Genomic DNA, 24,413 nt, shown 5'->3' on the forward strand with positions numbered 1-24,413 from the left:
TTTGATATTTTCTCAACAATTTTGAATAGTAAAAGTGAAGAAAGTCCAAAATGTAACTGAAAATTTTTGCTTTATATTCTTTCACACATTTCTCGAACAGTGTGCTTCATTGGAAGCTCCGCTCCTCTCAGTGTTCTTCCTCCCGGCGAACACTGATGGGGAGCTCCGACCCTCTCAACGCCCGTGATCTCCGGTGAAACTACGGTGCTAGAGCTCCCGGAGAACACTGATAGGGAGCTCCGCCGTCTCTGCTGAAAAACTTGGTTGATGAACAGTAACCGGTTTGCTTGTCCAGCTATCTTTGTTCATCGGGAGTTCAATTCATATGAATTAGGTATTTTCCATCCATTTGACCGATTTTATTAAATCCTTTCGTCAGCTAGAGGATAGAAAATGAGAAAAATGAATGATTGGTTGGATTTTAACGTGAATTGTTGGTTGTAATTGTTAGACTTATAGATCTAATTGGGAATTACCTTAATTTTCGCATGTTTGCACATTGTGGCACTGTGTAGCCACCAACGACAATTTTAATAAGTAAGTTGCATAGGTTCCATGGCTTATGGTGGCTGAGGAATTGAATGATAACAAATGTAGGAAATTCTTAGTCTTTACAATAGCATGATTTGAAAAAGAGGATTCCGGGAGCCAGGGAAAATGATGTATGGAGTCTATGTGATGGGTCATCAGAGTCGGAGAAGAGGTGAAATCGGTCTGTTAATCCATTGTCTGGTGTTCAAATACAATTGCCACATCAAAATACCACCAAACATTATCAATCCATCAAGACTTTACAACCATGGACCTTTATACATAAAGCAGTTCTGACAGCTAATTCTTATTGATACGTCTGATTACATTCTCATGGTAATTGAGGGAAAACGTCCAGTCGGGCGCAGTTTATGCATACCAGGAGATTTGTTATGGACCAGGATTAAAAAGTTGACCTATCAAGGCCATATCAGTGATGTGTTATATTCAGTGGCAACTTTTATGCAATTGGTTACAGCGGCTAGGAATTTAGGGGACAAAGCTTTTTTCTTGGGTGTAATGCTTCTCCAAGCTTCTCAACTTCCGGGAATCAAGCCCGATCACATTTATATTACAGATGATTGTTTAGGTGCATACCTGTAAAGAAGGTGGCGGCTTGGACATGGGGGTGTTCAACTTAGCAGATGGCAGTATACAGACACATTATATGGTGTTTCCTCAGCTGCGTCTGTCCTCCATTTGGGTCACACCAAATCCTTGTTGAGTGAGCCATTTTCTATATTTACTCTTTTTGTGATTCTATATGTTCTTGTTTTACACCGGAAGTCAACTAGATTTTTTTAAATAGTATTCACAACATGTCATTTATCTTCAGACTTGGCTAATGCATCTTTTTGGTTTTCATATAATTGGACAAAGGTACTCTCACTAGTTGTTATCTTGCTTCAAGGTATGTTGTGTTGGATGGCTGAAGGATTTATCAAAGAAAATGTTATTTCTTAGTGTTCTCTTTAGGAAGTTTCAACTCGTTAATAAAGTGTGAACATCTTTAATAGATTTGTATAAATTGTTCTTTTTGAATATAATGGAACTTTCTGATGTCTGATTGGATTACTTGGAAGCCTCTTAGGAGGATCAACATTTCTATGATGCCGTTAAGACTAGGAAAAAATGATGACAAATATACTTATGGAGAAACAATTAAATGCAAGAAGCAGATGGTTTACTGTTGTTATGGACCCTTAATGTTGTGTGACTTAAGACTAAATTGTTTGGTTCTCATTTGTTTTTCTCTTTTATCGCATACTAAGTTTTGTTTGAAGTGATGATATCCATACTTGTATAATGATATGGTTTTATCATTATTCTGTTTCTTGTTGTTCTCTGTTATGTTAACCCTCCGAACATAGCCAATCCTACCTTATTGGATTGGTTAAGTCACAGTAATTATGAAAAAACAGGCTAGCACATATTTATGTAAACATACTTGGTATAAATCTTGTTTATCATATTTGTTGAGTTTAGAACAGGTACTTGGTATTTGAGTAATTTATTCCACTTTTTGGTTAACTACGTAAATATTTTGGCTGTTTGCATGTGTCTTGTCGGCAATTTTTCATGTTTAACTCCCCATGAACATGAGAAGTTTCGTACACTGGAATTTCTAATCTGTGATTTGAGTAAATCCATGGAATCTGATAACTTTGAAGTTCAAAAAACACTCTTCAGAATAGGATATGAGGAAATATTACTCTTTTAACTGCTGTGTCTCATTTATTCTTGATATAGCTTTTGGCCGTTTATTTACTGTCACACTATCTTGACAGGCATCCTTTGATCCATCAAATCTAGTTACATCTGTTGATGTCCATAACATTTGTGAGAACCGTTCCTAGAAGCTGATGCATCTGAAGGAAGCCGATGTACTAAAGCTCTCGCTATGTACGGGGTTCGGGGAAGGGCGGAACCACAAGGGTTAGAAGCACAAACTGACTCAAGTTATCATGGATATACAAGAATGTAGCATAATTTGCAGCTACACATCTAGCGTAAGTTAGTTTTGTTGTTTATTGCTAAAGCATGTTGTATTTTAATTGATATATGTATAAGGTGGAATTGTTGCTATTGCTCAACTACTATCTTACTTTAGCTTATCATATTGTGTTTGATATTATGAGACAGTGTGATCATGATACTGTTGAAGCTCAAAGGACTCCTTTGAGTTATTAATAGTATTCGTCGGATCAAAATTTCCCATTCCTCTTATTTCCTCTTTACAATTAGAAGGTCCGCGTTCAAGCTTTGAGAAAGGGGGTTTTGTAGTAACTTGTATCACTAACGGGTATGTTCAAGGTAGTGATAATGAAGGGGGCAGAAATAGAGCGATATGCAAATTAACTTGACATTAAGATGTATTTTGTTGTTTTAAGAAATGAATGATGATAAGCCTGTGCTTCACAAACAAGTTATACCTGGAAGTAATCTTCACCCAATGAGTATAAAGTGGGAAGGAAAAGGTAGAAGAAAGAGAAATTAATGATTTTTTCCTAGTAGAAATATATCAAGATACTATTACAACCAATACATTAATATTTACAATTGTTTCAGTTTCTTGCTGCATCGCTTTTCGTATGAAGAATATGTGAATGAAAATAAAAATTAAAGGGCTCTCTATAGCTAAACAATTTTTATTCTCAATCATAACTCACCAAAATGGTTATTTTTCGAGTTGATGTTCTGTCATCAGAATATCATAAACTAGGGGATCATTAGGTTGCTGGTTAGGAAGTTGAGTTAGGCATGTTTCAAAACTAGCATAATTAGTACTATGTTTGGTAGCTTTTTATTTGATATGTGGATAATTTATCACACCAAGTACTGTGTTTAGTTACCTAAAAGTAATTGATTCAAATAAATTAAGTTTAGAAAGGGATATATATCCGGGAAGCGGGAAATATCGGAACCAAAAAGGTAGGTATATGTACCAATTAATGAGAAATAGAAACTTGACCTAGTTTAGTCACTCATTTGGACAACTCAAACTAAAATCTAAAAAGATGGAACTTTTATTTATGATAGTTAGAACAAGTATAATCTATGCATATTTAAATACCATTTTAAAGTCTTTTTTAGTATACAAATTTATAATTTTCCCATATAGCGACATAATAATGCATTCAATCTTCTGGTATCATCACCTTTTTATTTCAAGCTACAAATCATTTTAACTTTTCAACAAAGGTCTTCTTGTAACCGTTAAGAAACTACTATACGTATCACAAAGTTACAATTAACATTTTGAAAAGTAATTTCCTTATATAGTCGTGACATTAGGAATAGCAAACAATTTTCAAATTTTAAGTTTTTAGTTAAATGACACTAGAATTTTGTCTTATATTTTCTAACTTTGGATTAAACTATTTGAATTTTCATGTCTACCAGTAATTGTTGTAGTTGTATTGGATGTTGTATGAAAGTTGTAAATAAGTTGTGCATTGTATAATAGTTCTATATAAAAATGTTTTTAAGATGTATGATTTTGTATGTTTGAGGAATAACATTTCAATACAAATTTAGTACATACTGTACAGATTTTGTTTAAGTTTTGAAACAAGATTTATACAGTTATATACAAATTGCTTACAACATGTAGAGTCTTTTTCCAGAAACCAACATGAACTTCATACAAGATTTATACAATTATAGACATACTTCTCACAGAATCTGCATGAACTTGTGAGCGAGATTTGAAGCCTGATTTCGTTGATGTCTTGAAAGAGAAATCCTTTTATGTTTGGTAAAACGGAAAATTACGTTACTTTTAGTAATATGAGGTCTAATTTCAAAATCCAAAACCAGATCATCTCGATTGTTCGACAAGTTGTTAGTGGCTGTTTAAGCTATTAAATTTGTTCTTGGGTAAATCTTCTTTGCTGCCTTTGTATATATTTTCAGATTCATGTTATACACAATTTTCTTATACCTCTTTGACTATTATAGCTCCCAGTGCTCTCTTGATATTGGTTTTTGAAGAATTACTTAATTGGTGGTAGTGAAGCTGTAGCTTTTTAGAACCTTATGGTTTATTATTTCCTGAGGAATTTGTCAAGCAGGAATATAAACTGTCACTGTTGGAGAGTGAAGTTAACTTTTTTTTCAATTGTTTGAAGAATTGGACACCATATTAGTAAAAGTTTCCATCTTATTTAGAATCCTCTTGTATGAATTCCGGTTTTCTCCATTGATTATATTTACTCCTATGATTTGACGTTGCACTTCAATGAGCTAGAATCAACCTTGTTAGTTTGGTGAACAATTGGTGAGGAAAAAAAGGAGCATCATAGTATGGGTGTTATACTAAGTTTGTGTTTACTGTGAAAGTTTTATGGTTGTTAATTTGTTCTAATATTATATATCGCATTCCCTATTGATGTTTCAGATTGTAAATGACTCATTGCTCGGAGCTTCCACAGGATTTGTTGAGATTGATAGGTCATTGTCTTATTACATATACCAAGTCCAGTTCACATGTGTTTGAACTTCATGGAGGTCAGTATTACCAACTATTTCTAGTATTGAGGGAGTTCATCCATGCTTGCTGCTGCCTCATGACGATTTGTAAAAATGAAAAATTTCTTATTAGCATACATGAGAGAACAGTAGTTTACTATCTTGAGATCCCGGAGGTCCTTGGTAAGGAGTTTCACGCCTCACGGTTCATCCCATGGATGGTTAATTTCTAATTTTCTATTGAAAAAGACTCCTAAAATCTGTCTAACCTGATCACTGGTTGAAATCACCCTTCCACCGAGGTATAAGTACCCGATGTGAGAAAGTATTGTGCTAAGAAGTTTGAAACTGAATATTTGCTTGAATTCCATGATGGACAGACATTTTACTACCAGTGATCTGGCAACCCACCTTTTATTCAAAGTAGTACTATCTTCATGTCCTGCCTCTAGCAAAGTTGACTCTTTGTTTGTCACCATCTATGGTGGTAATTATACCTTGGCCTACTGTAAACCTGGAGATAATAAGTGGATATCCATTTCCAAAACAGGATAGCATGATGCCATCTTTTATCACTGCCAGAAAAAATGCCTTCAATGACAATTATTTAGTGGCAATCAATTAAATGCCAGTAATTTATTTCATTTGTGCAACAATTATAGCAGCAATTAGAGTAATACAAATAATTAAAAGCGAGATTTTCCTAATTTTATCTCCCCTCCATCTTTTTGTATATTCACTCCCTCTCCTCAATTCCTCATTTTCCTCCTTGTAAACCTAGAACAGACAGAAACCCAAAATCCTTGTTGCTTGTTGTCCGATTTTTCAGTATATCTGCAATTTTTCATCAGGAATTTTGGATTTGTGGTGGATTTTTGATATTCTGGATGGGAACGATGCATAAGAGGAAGGTGAACTTGTTTGATGTGTGGATGACTCGTCGGCGTCAGCAAAGAAAGCCAATAGAAGCTTAAATGGTGTAAACACAACAAGTGATACGAAATGCCTTACAGAGATTCGATGAAATTTTGGGGAAGAGGAAGACTCTTCCCATATGGCATCAAAAAGAGTAATTCTCCATCACCGGTTGTCATCACCAGGTAATTCAAATCACCTCTCCCTCGCTCAATCTATCTCTATCTCTATCTCCTCCCTCTGTTTTGATATTTCTTTACTGTTGATGGCTCTTTTTTTTCTTGGCTATAAACCTTTCCTCTCGTGAGTTTCTATTGTCGCTGGCTTACATACTCGAGTCATAGGTCTGGTTTTGTTTTTCTCCATCTTTGTTGATTTTCTATTTCTAATTAATTTTTGTGCATCTAGTGATCTGCTTTAGATTATGTTCAATTTCTTTAGTGACATTTATAATACAAGTACCAAACTGCATGGTTGAGATGGAATAACTCTGACTCCTATCCCATAACAAATCCGCAGGTCACCTAAAACCGAGGAACTGGTAGTGTCCCTTAATGACCATGAGGACATAGTCAAGATGTATGAGAAAAGGATTAGCTGATAGATGTTCATGGTTCTGAAGTCTTGTTGGGTCTATAATGTTTGGTGTTATTCTGATGTGGCAACTGGATTTGAACACCGGAGAATGGATGCAACAGACTGATTTCACCCTCTTCTCCATCTATGATGAGCCATTCCATAGATTCCATACATCGTTTTCCACTGGCTCCCGGAATACTCTTCTTCATAATCATGCCATTGTACAGACTGAAGAATTTTCTACATGTTTTATCATTCTCGTCCTCAGCTAGCATTAGCCATGGAACCCTTGCTAAATTACTATTAAAATTATCTTTGGTGGCCACAGAGTGCCACAATCTGCAAACAGTGCGGAATCCTCAATCAGCTTTATACGTCTTACAATTACAACCAACAGTTCACGGTTAAGCTCTGACCAATCAGCCATTATTCTCATTTTCAAGCCCATAGCTACCGAAAGGATATAATAATATTGGGGCAAATGGTAGAAAATCAAGCAATTCTCAGAAATTTTTCTTTTGCCATTTTATACTAGATTGTTGAGAAAATGATCTTTAATGTATGGAGGGACTCTGGCCTAAATTATCCCTTTTGGTGTAGGCTTTACTTTGTCTTTTTCTCTCTAATGTAATCGTGAGTACTATTTGTCCTTTGTTCAAATTATCAACTATGTTGGTTTCTTTATCTATTCCTTCTATTGAACAATTTAGATTCTTAATTTGACTCTTTTTTTTTTAAAGTTTCAAATGGCATTAGAATTTTGCAGATATAATTTGCAAGTTCTTTTGTGATGGCCAGCATTATGGCATATGCTGCAATTCGACAAAGTCTGTCTCCTTTTCAGTGTAAATTATATCTTAACCATGGTGTAAAGCGATCGCGCGATAAATATAGAACTCAGCAAGGTTGTGGTCGAATCTTGAGGGATTTTGTGTGTTTTGTGAAAGATGAATTTGTATGTGTCTAATCAAATAAATTAACCTTTACTTGAATAAAAATATCTTTGTTGGTTTTTTTATACTAGGATGAGCAACAATTAACTAGACAATTGGAAAGCAAAGTAATAACCTAATCACAGTAAGCAATAATTTGTTCTTGGAAATTTTGAGGGGTTACTAATACTATTAGTGGCGACCATTACAGGCATTTGAGCGACTACTTTGCTACTAAAACACACTTTAGTGTCGCCTATTACAGGCATTAGCAGCGACTAATATTGCTACTATAACATACTTTTAATGGTGACTATTTTATGTATTTGCAGTGATTAAAGTTGCTACTAAAACATACTATTAGTGGCGACTATAATAGATATTCACAGCGAGTAATGTTGCTACTAAAACATACTTTTAGTGGCGACTGTTATATGTATTTGCAGCGATTAATGTTGCTGCTAAAACATACTATCAGTGGTGAATATAATAGGTACTAATAGTAGCGACTATTGGAAATACTTTTAGTGGCGGCTATTATTGCTACAATAACAAACTATTAGCAGCGACTAATGTTGTTACTTGAAAGTACATTTAGTGGCGACTATTTTAGGCATTCACAGTGACTAATGTTGATAGTAAAACATATTTTTAGTGGCGATTATTATAGATAGTAAGCAGCGCTACTGTTTCTAGTAAAATGTACTTTTCGCGGCGACAATTATGTGTATTAGCAGCGACTATTGTGGCTACTAAATCATAATATTAGTGGCGACTTACATAGGTATTAGCAACGACTGTTGTTGCTACTAAATCATATTATTAGTGGCGACTTTTATTGCTACTATAACAAACTATTAGCAGCGACTACTGTTGCTACTTAAAAGTACATTTAGTGGCGACTATTATATGTATTTGCAACTATTGTTGCCATACAACAAATCCTTAGTGGCGACTATTTTAGGCATTCACAATGACTGATGTTGAAACTAAAACATATTTTTAGTGGTGACTATTATAGATAGTAAGCAGCGATTACTGTTTCTACTAAAATGTACTTTTCGTGGCGACAATTATGTGTATTAGCAGCGACTATTGTGGCTACTAAATCATACTATTAGTGGCGACTTTCATAGGTATTAGCAACGACTGTTGTTGCTACTAAATCATATATTAGTGGCGACTTTTATAGGTATTAGCAACGACTATTGTTGCTGGTGACTATTATGAGTATTAACAGCGACTATGTTGCTACTAAAACATACTAATAATGGTGACTACAAAAGGTATTAGGGCGACTTGTTGCTACTACAAAAACATACGATTAGTGGCGACTACAATAGGTATTAGCAGCGACTATTGTTGCTACTAAAACATACTATTTGTGGCGACTACAAAAGGTACGACTAACGTTGCTACTTAGTGGCGACCGCAAAAGGTATTAGCAGCAACTAATGTTGCTACTAAAACATATTATTAGTGGCGATTGGAAAAGGTATTAGAGCGACTATTGTTGCTGCTTAAACATACTATTAGTGGCGACTACAAAAGGTATTAGCGCGACTAATGTTGCTACTAAAACATGCTATTAGTGGCGACTACAAAAGGTATTAGCATCGACTAATGTTGCTACTAAAACGTACTATTAGTGGCGACTGCAAAAGGTATTAGCAGTGACTAATGTTACTAAAACGTATTATTAGGGGCGACTACAAAAGGTATTAGTAGCGACTAATGTTGCTACTAAAACGAATTATTAGTGGCGACTACAAAAGGTATTAGCAACGACTATTGTTGCTACTAAAACATACAATTAGTGGCAACTATAAAAGGTGTTAGCATCGACTATTGTTGTCACTAAAACATATTATTAGTGGCGACTGCAAAAGGTATTATAGCAGCTACTGTTGTTGCTACTAAACATATTATTAGTGGCGATTGCAAAAGGTATTATAACAGCTACTATTGTTGCTACTAAAACATATTATTAGTGGCGACTCCAAAAGTTATTAGCAACTACTATTGTTGCTACTAAAACATACTATTTGGGGCGACTGCAATAGGTCGGCGACTATTGTTGCTACTAATACGTACTATTCGTGGCAACTACAATGGTATTAGCAGCGACTATTGATGCTACTAAAACATACTATTAGTGGCAACTATAATAGGTATTAGCAGTGACTATTGTGCTACTAAAACATACTATTAGTGGTGACTACAATGGGTATTAGCAGCGACTATTATTGCTACTAAAACATACTACTAGGGCGACTACGCAGCAACTAATGTTGCTACTAAAACATACTTTTAGTGACGACTATAATAGGTAGTAGCAACGACTACTGTTGCTACTAAAACATACTATTTGTGGCGACTATTATAGGCATTCGCAACGACTAATGTTGCTACTAAACTTGTAGAAGATTCTTCGGTCTCTATTATGGGATGATTTTGAAGAAGAGGATTCCAGAAATCCGAGGAAAACGATGTATGAAGTCTATGGGATGGCAGTTCACTATCAGAAAAGACGAGGGTGAAATCAGTGTGTTACATTGCGTCTCTGGTGTTCAAATCCAGTTGTCGCGTCAAAATACCACCGAACATTATAGACCCAATAAGACTTCAGAACCATGGACATTAATCCATAAAGGTGTTCTGTCAGCTAATCCTTCTCATACACCTATATTTTCTCATGGAACTTCCAATTTGCACAATGATTCATCGCTACAAGACAAGTAGGATTTCCAACTCGTCTTGTGATTCCTCCAACAACAACATACGTAATGTAATTTCACAGGTGAGGTCTAGAGAAGGTACGATGTACACACACATTATCCCTACCTCGTGGAGGTAGAGACCAAATAACACATTACTAACAAAAGAATTTCAAGAAATGTTGAAACTTTGAGATCTCCATTACTACCAAAACTTGATTTTCTTTGTTATCTATAAAACCAAAAATTAGAACTAACTGTGTTCCCCTTGTAGCAAATTTTGAACTAATGGATAATAGATGTGCCAATAATTATCTGCTCGATACATGCGAAATCAGGATTTCAACTTTATGGCTTCTGTATTTTAGGACCAGAACTTCAAGTGCTAATAACTAGAATCTACATCTAATGTCTAAGGTATTATTAGCCTCTGAACTAATTTTAAAAAAATAATTTTGTATACATTTTTTGCTTACGTGACATTCAAATATATCTCACGCGCCTCAACTGTGTAGAGTCACGGAATGTGCCACATAAGTCAAGAGGCGTACAATGTTATATATAAAATGAGTTTAAGAGGGTCTCAATATTACTATAGATTTCAATATTACTATAGATTTCAACTCTCCCATGGCCATAATTAACATAGATCATACATTTGCCAAGATAATCTTTTTGATACCTTAAGATCATATATACAAAAATGGCTTACCAACTCCATAACATAGGTAATATTAGGTCTAGAGCATATGTTACCCTCTCTCCCCATTTCGATCATCTCTTATATATATTTTTTACTGTTTTTATTTTTTGAAAGAAGAGTTTTTCGACAAATCTATATACGTTTCCCCGATCTTTATTATATTTTTATATTTCGATTGTACTTACGGAGGAGGATTTTTTTGACAATCACTATATTTATATATTGATTATACAATATTTATTTTATTTGTATCATTACATACACTATCATTTTAATGTATTTCGTTATATCAAAAACCCATACAGATGATGGTGATTATAAGCAAATGAATACAAGTGATACAAATGAAAATGATAGAATACAATATAACAAATAAATTATAACGAATAAATACAATCTTTGATATTAGTTTTGTTGGTGATACCATTATACATGAATTTTATAGGTACAAGTTGTTAATAAGGTCCAAGTTAATAGTTAGCCATTTTTGTTAAATATAGGATCATTTTGATCATTTTTATAAGTAGAGGACCATTTTGATCATTGTCATAAATAGAGGACCATTTTGATAATTTGCTAAACAATTTACTCTAAGTAAAAACAAAGTCTAGAAAATTTGTTTGAGCCAAACACATCTTTCACAGTTGTGCTTCTAATAGGTGTTCTGGAGAGCTCCGCCCATTTCATCGCCGTCACCGCTGAAAAAATTGGTAGATCGAAGAATTTACGGTGTGCTTCTTCAGTCTCCGTCATATCAATGTTCATCGGGAGCTTGAGATTCGCATAAATTAGGTATTTTCGGATAATTTGCCCAATTTTGTTAAATACTTTTGTTAGATAGGGATTGAAAATGAGAACGATGGTTGATTGGTCTGAACTTCATCCTGAATTGTTGATTTTAATTGTTAAACGTATAAATTTGATCGAGGACTACCTTAATTTTCGAACGGTTTGCAAACCATGGTACTCTGTAGCCACTAGGGATAATTTTAGTAGTAATTTGCCTAGGGCTCCCTGGCTAATGTTAGCTGAGGAAGAGGATGATAGAACACATAGAAAATTCGTCAGTCTGTACAATGGGATGATTTTGAAGAAGAGGATTCCCGGAGCGAGTGAGAAGAGATGTTTGGAGTCGAAAGGATGGCTTGTTACAGTTGGAAAGGATGAGGGTGAGATTAGTTTGTTACAACCCTTCTCTGGTGTTAGAATTGAATTGCCACATCAAAACACAACTGCTTTTTATGAACTCAACTGCACTCACGATCTGTGGACCTATATCCGTAAAGCAGTTCTGTCAGCTAATCCGTCTCATACGTCGGAATATGCTCTCATGGTCGTTGAGGGAAGATTCGAGAGCCTCAGTTTATGGAGACCAGGAGATTCGTTGTGGACCAGGATTTGGATCCCCGAGCACATTGGACATATTAGTGATGTGGTATATTTCAGTGGTCACTTTTATGCCGTCACTTTTGGCCGTTGTGTCCTAGTTTGTGATGTTGTTGGCACTGATCTCACTAAAGTTTATTGTGTAGCACATCTTGCACCATGGGCTGACGGTAAGAATTACATCCTAGAATCACTAGGATCATTATTTGTAGTTGCGCAACAGTTTGTTGATACACGGTATGTCAAAGAGGATCGTGAGAGTATTCCACCGACGCGCATCCCAGGTGGAGATGAGGAGAAGGATCAGATTTGCACGTACAGGACAAGAAGATTTCTAGTTTTCCAAATCGAGTTATCTAGCTGCAATGCTATACCAGTCATGGATTTAGGAGACCAGGCTTTTTTCTTGGGTGCCAATGCTTCTCTATCAATCCAAGCTTCTCAATTTCCAGGAATCAAGCCCAACTGTATTTATTTTACAGATAACTGGATTGGTGCATACCTCTTCTTTGAAAAAGGATGCGGTTTGGACATGGGTGTGTTCAACTTAGCAGATGGCAGTATCGAGCCGTTTTATGATGGTATTTCTGTCAGTCGTGTTTGTCCTCCAATCTGGGTCACGCCAAATCCATGATGAGTGAGTCATATTTTTATATTTACTCTTTTTGTTATTCTATATCTTCTTATTTTACCCCGGAAGTCAATTGGATTCCTCACCAATTTCAAAATGAGTTTCACACAGGAAGAATAAATATATGTCAGATATGCTTGAAGAGACTTTCATTCTGCATTTAGTAGTACTGTCATTAGCCTCTCTTGCGTGAAACAATAGAAGCAACAAGGCAATTTTGAGATTCTTCATTTTGATGTATCATCTTCTTGAAGTCATCATTTAAAAGTGCAACCCTTATTCCTAGTGACCGGTGTTACACCAATTTTCATCTTGTAAGCACTTCCATTTCTTCCGAATCGGGCTAGAGTTTAAATTACTCTTTTGAATCTCACTTTTTTGGCCAAAGAGGACTTAAAAAAGTCGATGATGGTATTGCGAGAGATGTTATTGAATAATGAATACTCTCATCTGAACTCACTAGCAGAGACAATGGTGTTGTTTTCTAACATTTTCTGTTTGTACTCTTTTCTTTGGAGCACTATTGCTCTCTTTTCTCATTGTTTCTCTTAAACATTTATGCAAGTTGAATAATGTAAATCGGTCCAAAAATAGCATTAAACATGATAGAAACTGAAGGAGGGGGTTGCTGTAACTGAACATGTTCTTGCCAATGTCCCTCTACCTAATCCTTCATTACCCTAAGAACTGCTAGAACTGAAACTGAAATCGCCAGAGACCAAACTACTGAAATTTTTGTAGACGACGTTGAATTTTCTGCCTACTCTAGCCGGTCTTTCTCATCCAAAAAGATTGGCCAACCTGAGATACTTTCATTGATCCTGTATAATATCTGTATAACATTCCTCCTCCATTACAATTTTTTTCTCTAATATCATCCTGAAAGAAACTTGAACTTGCTGGCAATATGTATAATAAAATCCGAATTTTATACTATAATTTTGGTCTGGCAAAAAGCTTCATGGGGGATAATAGTGAATAATAATAATAATCAAAAGGAACAGATGGCTGAAGGATTTATAAAGAAATATAATTTTCCTTGGTGTTTTATAGATTAGTAGATTAATTTTCTTTTTTGAAGATAATTAGGAACTTTTTGATGTCTCATTGGAATCTTGAATTACTTGGGAACCTCTTAGGTGAATGAACATTTTTATGATGACGTTAAATTAGGAAGAGACGATGACAGATATACTGATGGAGAAAGAAATAAATGCAAGAAGTAGATTGTTTATGTTGTTCTGGACCCTTAATGATGTGTGACCTTAGATGAGATTGTTTGGTCCTTTTCTGTTTTTTTGTTTAGTGCTTACAGTTAATGCTGTGTTGATAAGAAACCGCTCTATTATTGCCAGCTAACGTTTGTTTGAAGTTATGATATTGATACTTGTTATATCATCTTTTTTTTTTCTTGTAATTTCTCTGTTATGTTAACCTGTCCTACCTTATCGAACTGTTAAGTCACAGTAATTAGATAGTAGCAGGCTAGCAAATATTTATGTAAACGTACTTACTATAATCTTGTTTGTCATATTTGTTGAGTTTAGGACAAGTACGTGAATATTTCACTCCACTATTTGGTTAACTATTTATTATGTGAAGTTTTTGGCTGTTTATGTGTGTCTTGTCAACAATTTTGCATGTTTAACTCCCGATGAACATGAGAAGTTTAGGCTGGAATTTCTGATCCGTAATTTGAGTAAATCCATGGAAACTGACACTTTAAAGTTCAAAAAAACATCCTTCATAATAGGATATAAGGAAGATGACCACTATTTAAATGATTATTGGATGAAGGAAATGCAAAAGTAGAATCAATCTTCTCATTGTTGCATTAGTTACTGGTTAACTGGTATCTATATAAATATTGGATGAACGATATCCTCTTTATCCCTCATCCCTTACTATTACTCTTTAACCGGTAAGTCCCATTTATTCTGGAGATAGCTTTCGCCCATTTATTTACCGCCACATTTCCGTGACAGGTATCCGCTGATCCATCAAATCCAGTTACATTTACTGATGTTCACAAAATTTGCAAATCTTGCCCAGAAGCCCAGGTGAAGCGCAGGTGTATGACTTAAAGTTGTTTTGGATGTTCAAGAATGTATTATAATTTGCAGCTACACATCTAGTGTAAGTTTTGCTGATTATTGCTAAACTTGTCGTATTATAACTGCTATGTACAAGGTGAAATTGTTACTGTTGATCAACTACTATCTAACTTTAGTTTATCGTATTTTGTTAACTATTGTGAGACAATGCAATCATGTTACTATTAAAGCTCACAGAACTCCTTTGGGTTATCTTACAATTACAAGGTAGTCCCTGTTCTAGCTTTGAGAGAGGGGTCTTGTAGTAGTAACATGTATCGCTACGAGCATTGTTCAAGGTATAGAAAATGAAGTGGGCAAAAATGGGGAGCAATATGCAAATTAATTTGAGACTGAGACATAATTTTTGTTGTCTTTCCAATGAATTATGATAAGCATGTGCTTCAGAAACAAGTCATACCTAAAAGCATTCTTCATGCGATGAATATAAAGGGGTAAGGAGAAGGTAGAAGAAACTAATGAGTTTTTCCTAGTGGAAATATATGAAGATACTACTACAACCAATACATTAATACTTGCAGTTGTTCAACTTCTTGTTATGTCGCTTTTCGTACATAAATTATGTGACTTGTAAATAAGATATATGGGCTCTCTATAGCTAACATATTTTATTGTCAGTCACAACTCTCACCAAAATGATCATTTACTGGGTCAATCTTGTGTCATCAGAAAATCACAAACTAAGGGGTCATTTTGATGTTGTTAGGAAGTGAAATTATTCATGTATTTAACAAGCATAATTAGAACAATGTTTGGGAGCATTTTATTTGTATGTACAAAATTTAGCACACCGAGTACGGTGTTTAGTTACTTGTTGCAATCCTTCATAACTAATACATGAATAAGTTATGAGGAAATTTATGTATTATTTATGGACGGTAGAAGATGCAGTAACTAATCTATAGGTAAGTACCTAACTAATCCCCGTATTGCAACAGAGGTGGCTCAATAAAATTGATGCCCTTAAGCCAAAGCTTAATAAGATATTATAAAAAAATTTAAATAAAATTTATGATTTTTTTTCTAAATTTACTCTTTGAACTTTTTAGATGCAGAGGTATATATTTATACTATCCTTTTTATTTATTATTACTTGTTGAAATGCATGTATAGGCCTAAGTTGTTAAAGGAAAAGGCTTGAAAGAAGTTAGCCATTTAAAACCATACTAACCCACGAGACCCCGTCCATGGACCGTTGGTCATTCTACGGACCATAGGTCGGGTCCGTGGGCCCAAACCACACAAATCTTTTGCTAAGTGTTGAACCACGGTCTGGACTACGGTCCGTCGTTCCAAATTAATTCATTAAAATATTTCGTCAGATTGATACAAAATTAGTTGATTTAAAAATTAAGTTCAAATGGGAATATGAAACTATCACAAACTGCAAAAAGGAGAATAAACGAATGGTGGAAAAATCTGAACCAACAAGGTAGATAGATATATGTACTGATTACTGTGTCGTGACATAGTAATTTATTAAATCTTCTTTTCATATCACCACCTTTTTATTTCAACCTAAAATTAATTTCAAGTGTTCAATAAAAAATTTCTTATAAGCTAATAAATTCCTATATGTATCACAAAGTTACAATATATATTTAAAGAAATGCATTATTTCCTTACATAGTCACGACATTAGTTGAAGTTGTCACTTTATGTAGAATCTTCTTGTATGAATTCCTATTTCCTCCATTGTGTATGTTTACTTCTATGATTTGGTGTTACACTTCAATGAGCTAGAATCAACCTTGTAAGTCTGGTGAATAATGGGTGGTGTAAAAGGAACATTTTCTACATGTAGCAATATTTTCTTAGAATTAACTACTTTGCTAAAGCTATATCTTGATGTTCTAAAACAAGATTAAGATAGATGCGTTAGTCTTGATTTGTAACAAACAAGATGTGTACTTAGTGATTATCTCTTTTGGTTATTATACTAAGTCTGTGTGATACTGTGAAAGTTGGTATGGTTATTTTTTTGCTCTAATATTATATATCACATTCCCTATTTATGTATCAGGTTATAAATGGCTGGTTGGTCGTGGCTTCCACAGGATTTGTTGAGGTTAATTGCTCATTCTTTTGCTACATACACTGATCCAGTCCAGTTCACATGTGTTTGTAATTCATGGGGTCAGTGTTACCTACTATTTCGAGTATTCAGGGAGAGTTCAGCCATGGTTGCTGCTGCCTCGTGACAATAATACAAACGCAAAAACTTGAGAAGCATCTTATTAGCATACATGAAAAAAGAGTAATTCACTACCTTGAGGTCCCAAAGGTCCTTGGTAAGGAGTTCCGCAGTTCGTCCCGCGGAGGGTTAGTTTCTACTTTCTATTAAAGACACCTACAATCTGTTTAACCCAATCACTAGGGGTGAAGTCACCTTTCCACCGAGGTATAAGTTCTCTGATGTGAGAAATATTGTGCAAAGAAATTGACACTGAAAATGCGCTTGAATCCCATGATGTGACTTTATTCCTTTCGGCGGATCTGGTCAACGCTCCTCTTTTATTCAAAGTTGTCCTATCTTCAAGCAAAGTTAATCTATGGTTGTTGCCATCTATGGTGGTAATTATAACTTGGCCTACTTCAAACTCGGAGATAAAAAAAGTGGTTATCCATTTCCAAAACAGGATACCACAATCCATCTGTTATCGCTGCCAGAAGAAACGCACTTTAGTGGCAATTAATTGAATATCGGTAACCTTCCTTTTGTTCTACTAGTAGCAGCATTTGGAGATTAGCTGGGAATAAAGACCTTTTCACTGGTTATTGAAGAAAATAGACACAGAAAGTTGATACTGAATGCAAATTATTGCAAGTGAATTTTCCTAATTTTACCTTCCCTTCCTCTCTTCATTTTCTCCTTGTAACCCTGATTCGTGGTGCAATGGTTTCATTGGGGATTTCGGATTCGTGGTGGATTTTAGATATTCTGGATAGGAATGATACGGAAGAGGAAAGACAAGTAAGCTTTTTTGATGCGGTGGATGACTCGTCAGCGTTCACAAAGAAAGCCCACTGAAGCATAAATGGTGGAAACAGCATGACACCTGATGTTTGATCAACAAGTGGTAAGAAAAACCTTCTCACAGAGATTCTATGAATTTTGGAGAAGAGGAAGACACTTCTGGTGTGACATCAAACAGAAAAGTTCTCAAGATGATTAATATCCAATCATTGGCAATGCCTTCTCTGTCACCGGCTTTATCCGAATCATCTCTCCCTAACACTATCTTAATCTCTTCTCTTTAGTTTTGATTTTTCTTTATTGTTGATGGTCTCTTCTGTCTAGCTCTCAACCTTGCCTCTCATCAGTTTCAATTGTCGCCTTCACACCCTGAACCCTAAGCTTGTTTTTCTTTTTCTCCCTTTTCCTTTCTATTTGTGTTTTTTCATTGATTTTCTATTCTTAATAAATACTTTGTGCATATACTCTTCTGCTTTAGATTATGTTCAATTTCTTTAACGATTCTTATAATACAAGTACTAAACTATGTGCATATAGTTGTATGTTATGTGATTGAGATAGAATATTTAGTAAGGGTTGCAACACTTAGCTATAAACTTAGGAAATGACACTGCTTGATAAATCTAATGGAAATTTTGCTTCTTTTTTCCTATCTACAGCATATGTGTTGTTCTTCGGTGGATTTGGTAATAATTATGTTGGAGTACTAATTGGGAGACAAAAATATGTATATGTGGGAGACTACTTGTTATTGCTCATTTGGCAGCAAGTGTCATTTCTCTTGGATTTGAAAATATTGTTTGTGTTTTCGTGGCTGCTGATATGTTGAAGTCTATTAATTTTCAATAGATAGCAGGGGATGTAGCTCAAATGGTAGAGCGCTCGCATTGCATGCGAGAGGCACGGGGTTCAATCCCCCGCATCTCCATTCATTTTCGTTTGATCTCTACCTCCACGAGGTAGGGGTAAGGTCTGGGTACACTCTATCTCCCAGATCCTAATCATGGAATTTCACTGGGTATGTTGTTGTTATTAAATTTCAATAGATAATTACTTCCTTTTGTTATATGTTTTTCTGCTCTCTGATCTTTTTCAGAAAATTGCTGAGTTGGCTCACTCACATGGGTCTCTTGTACTGGTAGATAACAGTATTATGTCCCATGTACCATCCCATCGTTTGGACCTTGGAGCAGGTCTGCAGATACTTTTAGTTCTGGTAAATTCTTAAGCTGCTGATTACCTTTAATGATCTGTTATTATCAGATATTGTGATGCATTCAGCAGCTAAGTTTGTATCTGCCCGTAGTGATCTGATGGAGGGTGTACTTGTTGTCACAAGGGAAAGGGTTTTCTTCTTTATTTGGTTTCCTGGATTAATTTACGCTTATCATATGATTTCTCATCATCCTTGGTGCCCTTGAGTTGCTTTCATGGCCAAAATTATCAGATTACTTTGATTGAACTAAAAAAGAAAAACCACTCTTATTAATAAGCTCCTTTACTCCTTTAGTAGATTCAATTACCTGAAATCTCAATTACTAAATATCTGTTGCATAACTGGTCTATCGGGAAATTATTACCTCAATGGAACTATAGAAATATCTAAACAATTGTAGTTTGGAGTGCAAAGTTCATATTTACTTAGAAACAGATAGTGTACGTGCTAATGTTAATCTAAAACATATTCTATATCTTTTTAAAGGTGACAAATTATGTAATCTTCTTGTTAGGTCATTTCTCTGAATAGATTCTATCACCTGAAGATTCTCAGGAATTTTAACCCAACATATACAAGCAAGTAAATTCACATTTTTTGGTTAAAATGATGGTTTTAAGAAGATAGAAATGAAATGCTTAAGTCTTTTATTTTTTTGGTGTAAGCAAGAGTTGGTAGGGGAAAGCATAGAGATGGTCGATTTTCAAGGGAACTTGTAACTCTGTATGGCTTTTTGAGGGTGTGCCCACCACCCTGTGGGATGTAAGTTTCCCATTCATCATCCCTTGGATGTTGAATTTTTTTGTGAATACAAAATTATCCTTATCTCAAAAAAAAAAGTATAGGCGAAGGGACGAAAGCCCGACGAAGGCCTATGCCACAGTAAGCAAAAAAGTAGGTTGAGGTTATGAAGTCACTTAGCCGTATACTATACAAAGGGAAAGGTCAACGGATCTGTTTAGATATTGTGGTATCGAGTTAATGTAATGCCTCTCTGAAGTTGGGATGTCACACATTTGACATTTGTAATCTGAGGGTTGTAAAAGTCTAAATTGCAGTCCTTTGACTAGGCTGAAGCTGCATAGGATAAGGTCCCCTTATGCAGGCATAACTTACTTTTTCTAAAGACAGTGCCTTCCCCTTTTACCGATTGTGAAGTTTAAATTAAGCTCACTTACTCAACCTGATATTCTAATTTTATATATTGACTTATAAAAATCAGCTTGACAAAGAACGTGTACCAACTTCAGAATGCAGAAAGTGCAAGCTTAGCCCCATTTGGTTGCTGACTTTGTTTAAGAAGGATTATAATTATGGTGTCGTGTGTAGAAAAGCAATAGGTATTAAATTTTGCTTGCATTTTAGTCTTCTGTGTTGTTATTACTTGCTATAGATCCATTTTGTTTACTGTAGCTGTGAGAGTGACTTGATTGTCGATTCTTTTTGGTTGCACCATGAACAACGTTTAGCTCTCAAGAGGTTGGTTGACATAAGCTAATCCTCTCTCAGAGCAATCCACTAAGCCATTACCCAATGTCATGGTTTTGGTTAGTCGGAAGGAATTGTCTGGTGGTGCCCACCATCTCCTTCCAGAAGGTGTGATAATTGTAATCATTCTGTAGGGTCTTTGAATTGATTATCTTCCAAAGGTTTGGTGATCGGGCTAGACCTGGAAACCTCCTTCCAGGTACATAATTGGTCGTCTGTGTGTGGCAATGAATCACAAGACGAGTTGGAAATCCTACTTGTCTTGGAGCTTCCAGTAAGACGAGTTGGAAATCCTACTCATCTTGTGGTAATGAATCACAAGATGGGTTTGAATTGAGAAATTCAATACAGAAATCTTCAACTGTGGGTGAAGACAAACAAGTACCTTTATAAATATATGACTTTTCTGTTCCAAAAATAATTAAATATGTGACTTCCTTCTGTTTCAAAAATAAATAAATATGACTTCCTTTTTTTTTTATGAAAAGGAAACCCGCAGCCGCTACCCTTTGGGTGCGCACAGGGTAGAACCCCCGCTCCTATGCAATAGCTCGCAAACCACATAAGAGAGGTGATCTGCACTAGGCAAGCGTAGTGCGACGAGCTCGTCCCAGTAGGCAAACTCTTGCTTTCGCTGGCAAGGGATTTCGAGCTTGAGAGCTCCAACATGAAAGTCCCAAGCTCAAACCACTGGACCATCCCGAAGGGTGACTTCCTTTTATACTTTACTAGTTATTGAGCTTCACTCGTCCTTTGTTAATTTCTTAATGTCCGTGTATCCAATGACTTCTTATAAAATATCTGCTCCCTATTTAAGAATTTTCTTGCCACCTTTTTCTTTTTGCCTGATTGAAAGCTTGAATTCGGAGTTCTTGTTTCCCCACAGTTATACTTTTTACTGGTGAGTGCTTGCCTGACATCATAATATTCAGAAAGAATTCTGTCAAAGTTGTATAATATATGGACATTGTGTTTCCACAAGATGGCAGGAAAATGCACAAAAAAAGTGCTCCTCGAGAGAAGATGGTTAACTGTGCTGGTTTTCCAGGCCATCCTGACAGATATTTTCACTAATCGAAGGTATGTTAAAACGTATTTTTAGTGTTCTTGGTTTACCTTTAATTTCCATTGGCACTTGACATTCCATGCTGGTGTTTTCAGGATCAGAATTGAGTTCTCTGACCGGGTCATGTCACCAAATACTTCAACATTTCAGTCAGTCTCGGTGAGTATACTCTAATCCTCTTCATCCAATATTAAAGATCAAATATCATCAATCTCATTTCTGGTCCTGAATTTTGCATGAAGTGTTAAGTCACTCATAAGTCTGCTATGCTTCATGTCCCATGCGGGCTATACCTGTTGCAGTATGTGAGGCTAGAGATCTTACTGAGGATGTAGTTCAAATATCTTAAATGATTTATAAATGACCTAAACACTGCGCTTAGAACTAAGCTAGCACAGAATATAGATCGTCACCTGCCACACGTCTAAACAAGGATAATTGGCTCAAGGTCATGCAATGATAGTTGCCAAGAATATAAAAACCATCACATTGTTAAAGAGGAACTTTGGGCTACAACATGATGTTTATAAATTAGTAGTTGTCTTCAATTTCACAATTTGATAGTTCTAGTATTAAGTGAGTGATGTTTTGAGTTTGATGATTCTAGTAAGAATCTTCCAACTGTACGTTCAAACACGTTACGCATTCATTAGTTAGATGTAAACATTCGATACATATAGATTTTAACCATTTCTAAAGTGTTTGCAAATTGCAAGGTTGCTCGAATACTACTACTATATAAGAACAAGATATTGGATGTGGTATATAGGAGACCCTATTAGATTTGTTAGCACTAAATAATTACTAATTAAATTTACGTACATTTTATTTGTTCAGTTTAGAAAGAAGAAAAATTTATCTTTCTTATAACCTATAATCATTTCCTGATGCATTTTCCAAAATATTGTATATTTTAAAGGTATAATGATACAATAAAATTGTCATTTGATTTATGTTTTGTAAGTTACTAGCCAAGTAAAAATAGACTGATGAATAGTACATCAATTTATTGATTCCAATTAGTGGTGTTAAGATTAGGTATATAATTATATTGTTCATAATTACAAAGAAGTCAAAAGGGTCTTCACAAAAGATTTTCAGAACCGGTTACTTTTGAAGATTATTTTTGAAAGTGAAATAAATCCCTTTTTTAACATTTTCTTTTAAATGAAACCATGTAATTATTTAATCTGAATTGTTTTTTGTAAAAAAAAAAAAAAACATTATATTTCCAACTAGCATAGTTTCATATTTCAATGTACAAAATTGATGAGGATAGACTGACGTCATGATTATGTCAAATGTTAAAAAATATTATTAACTCATTTATAATAAAATGATTTTAAGATAAGTTAATTTAATTTGCATACCCCATCAATAATATACGTTAGCCTTACATGCTTATCCATATTTTTTCATGACGTTATACAATAAAATTAAATTAGAGCCATGCACAACTTGTTTGGGATCATATCATAAGTATGCTAATTATTTAATTAAGGGAAGAACATGAAAGAAAAGTAATTTGATACACTGAGTATATGTTATAAGCTAACTCTATTTTTTTAAAAAATGGATCGAATTGGATTAGCTTTATCATATAAAAGTATGTAATCTTATTATATATTTATGTAAAAAGACACGATTTCATTTTTTGATCTCTCAATCATATGGGAAAAACTTGTATATGTCATTTGCTTAACATTACATATAAAGTTATAACTAGAGTGAATAATTTAATTTTTAGTTACTTCGTTTTTGGAGATGAATTTAAAAACTTAGTTATGAATTCACTCAAATTTAATCAATTTATATATATAACTTGAGATTGTTATAGAAACATCTCACAAAATCTAAATTAAGAATCCGATGAGCAGACAGATAAACTTTGAGAAAGAAGATATATAAAAGACATTAAAATTAAGACCGACGTTTGATTAATTAATTACCTACTTGAAGATGACCCCTATGTAGAATTATTAATGACTTTGGTAGACTCAAGCTATTAAATATTCGTTCCGTATAATTTTACTTGTCCAATATTAATTTGACACATTCATCAAGAAAATAATAAATAAAATGATAATTTTACGTAATAAATCATGTTTTAAAAATTTAAATTTAACAAGTAAAAATAACATCGGAGTAAATAAATGTAGAGGTCACCATTCAAAAACTTAAAAATATGCTATTTTCATCAGATGTTCACATTACATGTTGAACTCAAAAAGTCTTCTAAGCTGCAGTAATTTGGAACCATATATTAAATGTCACTTGCAAACCAACTATATAATATGTTGTACTGAATTTAATAACTACCATACAAATAATTGAAAAACTACCATACAAATAATTGAAAACATCATAAGTAGTATTTTTAGTATTTCTGGTTGGGAGATGGTAAGACTTTATTTTATTTGTATAATAATAGAAATAATATGAGGTCTTCATCAAATGTTTCATAGGTTTTGTTAAGTCTCTAAAAGGAATGAAATTTTATATGGTAATTAATACTTATTGCAACCTTTACCATAACGATATTATTTAATATTTATAGATTAAATTATTTTGTGGATTGAATGTACCTATCAACTTAATATGATATGAATTATTTATTAATTTTTTAACGGTATATATTACGTGTTCATGAATAATCTTCTTTTCACTCAACCAATATATATTCTCGTT

The 24,413-nt window shown here is 34.5% G+C and overlaps 1 protein-coding gene, 1 long non-coding RNA gene, 1 other non-coding gene and 1 pseudogene across 4 annotated transcripts; all 4 read left to right on the plus strand.

Moving 5' to 3' along the window:
• The first annotated feature begins 48 nt into the window (after nt 1-48).
• LOC107026627 lies at nt 49-7,213 on the plus strand (annotated as a pseudogene).
• Nucleotides 7,214-11,469: 4,256 nt separating this feature from the next.
• On the plus strand, nt 11,470-18,780 carry LOC107028072 (F-box protein At2g26160-like). 2 transcript variants are annotated; one of them, XR_003579930.1, is made up of 3 exons: nt 11,484-12,870; nt 14,850-15,000; nt 17,002-18,780. XR_003579930.1 is itself a non-coding variant. In XM_015229128.2 (2 exons), exon 1 carries the CDS (start codon nt 11,698-11,700, stop codon nt 12,865-12,867), a length of 1,170 nt encoding a protein of 389 aa, XP_015084614.1. In that variant the 5' UTR covers nt 11,470-11,697; the 3' UTR covers nt 12,868-12,870; nt 14,850-15,147. The 2 variants fall into 2 exon arrangements, 1 of the variants encoding a protein (XP_015084614.1); XM_015229128.2 differs by lacking the exon at nt 17,002-18,780 and having other exon boundaries at nt 11,470-12,870; nt 14,850-15,147.
• A 30-nt stretch (nt 18,781-18,810) lies between these two features.
• TRNAA-UGC lies at nt 18,811-18,883 on the plus strand. The gene has a single exon. It is a non-coding gene; the product is annotated as a tRNA-Ala (tRNA).
• Nucleotides 18,884-21,159: 2,276 nt separating this feature from the next.
• On the plus strand, nt 21,160-22,404 carry LOC114078467. Its single transcript, XR_003580147.1, has 2 exons — nt 21,160-21,739; nt 21,821-22,404. It is a non-coding gene; the product is annotated as an uncharacterized LOC114078467 (long non-coding RNA).
• The last annotated feature ends 2,009 nt before the right edge of the window (nt 22,405-24,413 follow it).

Source organism: Solanum pennellii, chromosome 8, assembly GCF_001406875.1.
Source record: "Solanum pennellii chromosome 8, SPENNV200".
In the NCBI taxonomy this organism is placed as follows: domain Eukaryota; kingdom Viridiplantae; phylum Streptophyta; class Magnoliopsida; order Solanales; family Solanaceae; genus Solanum; species Solanum pennellii.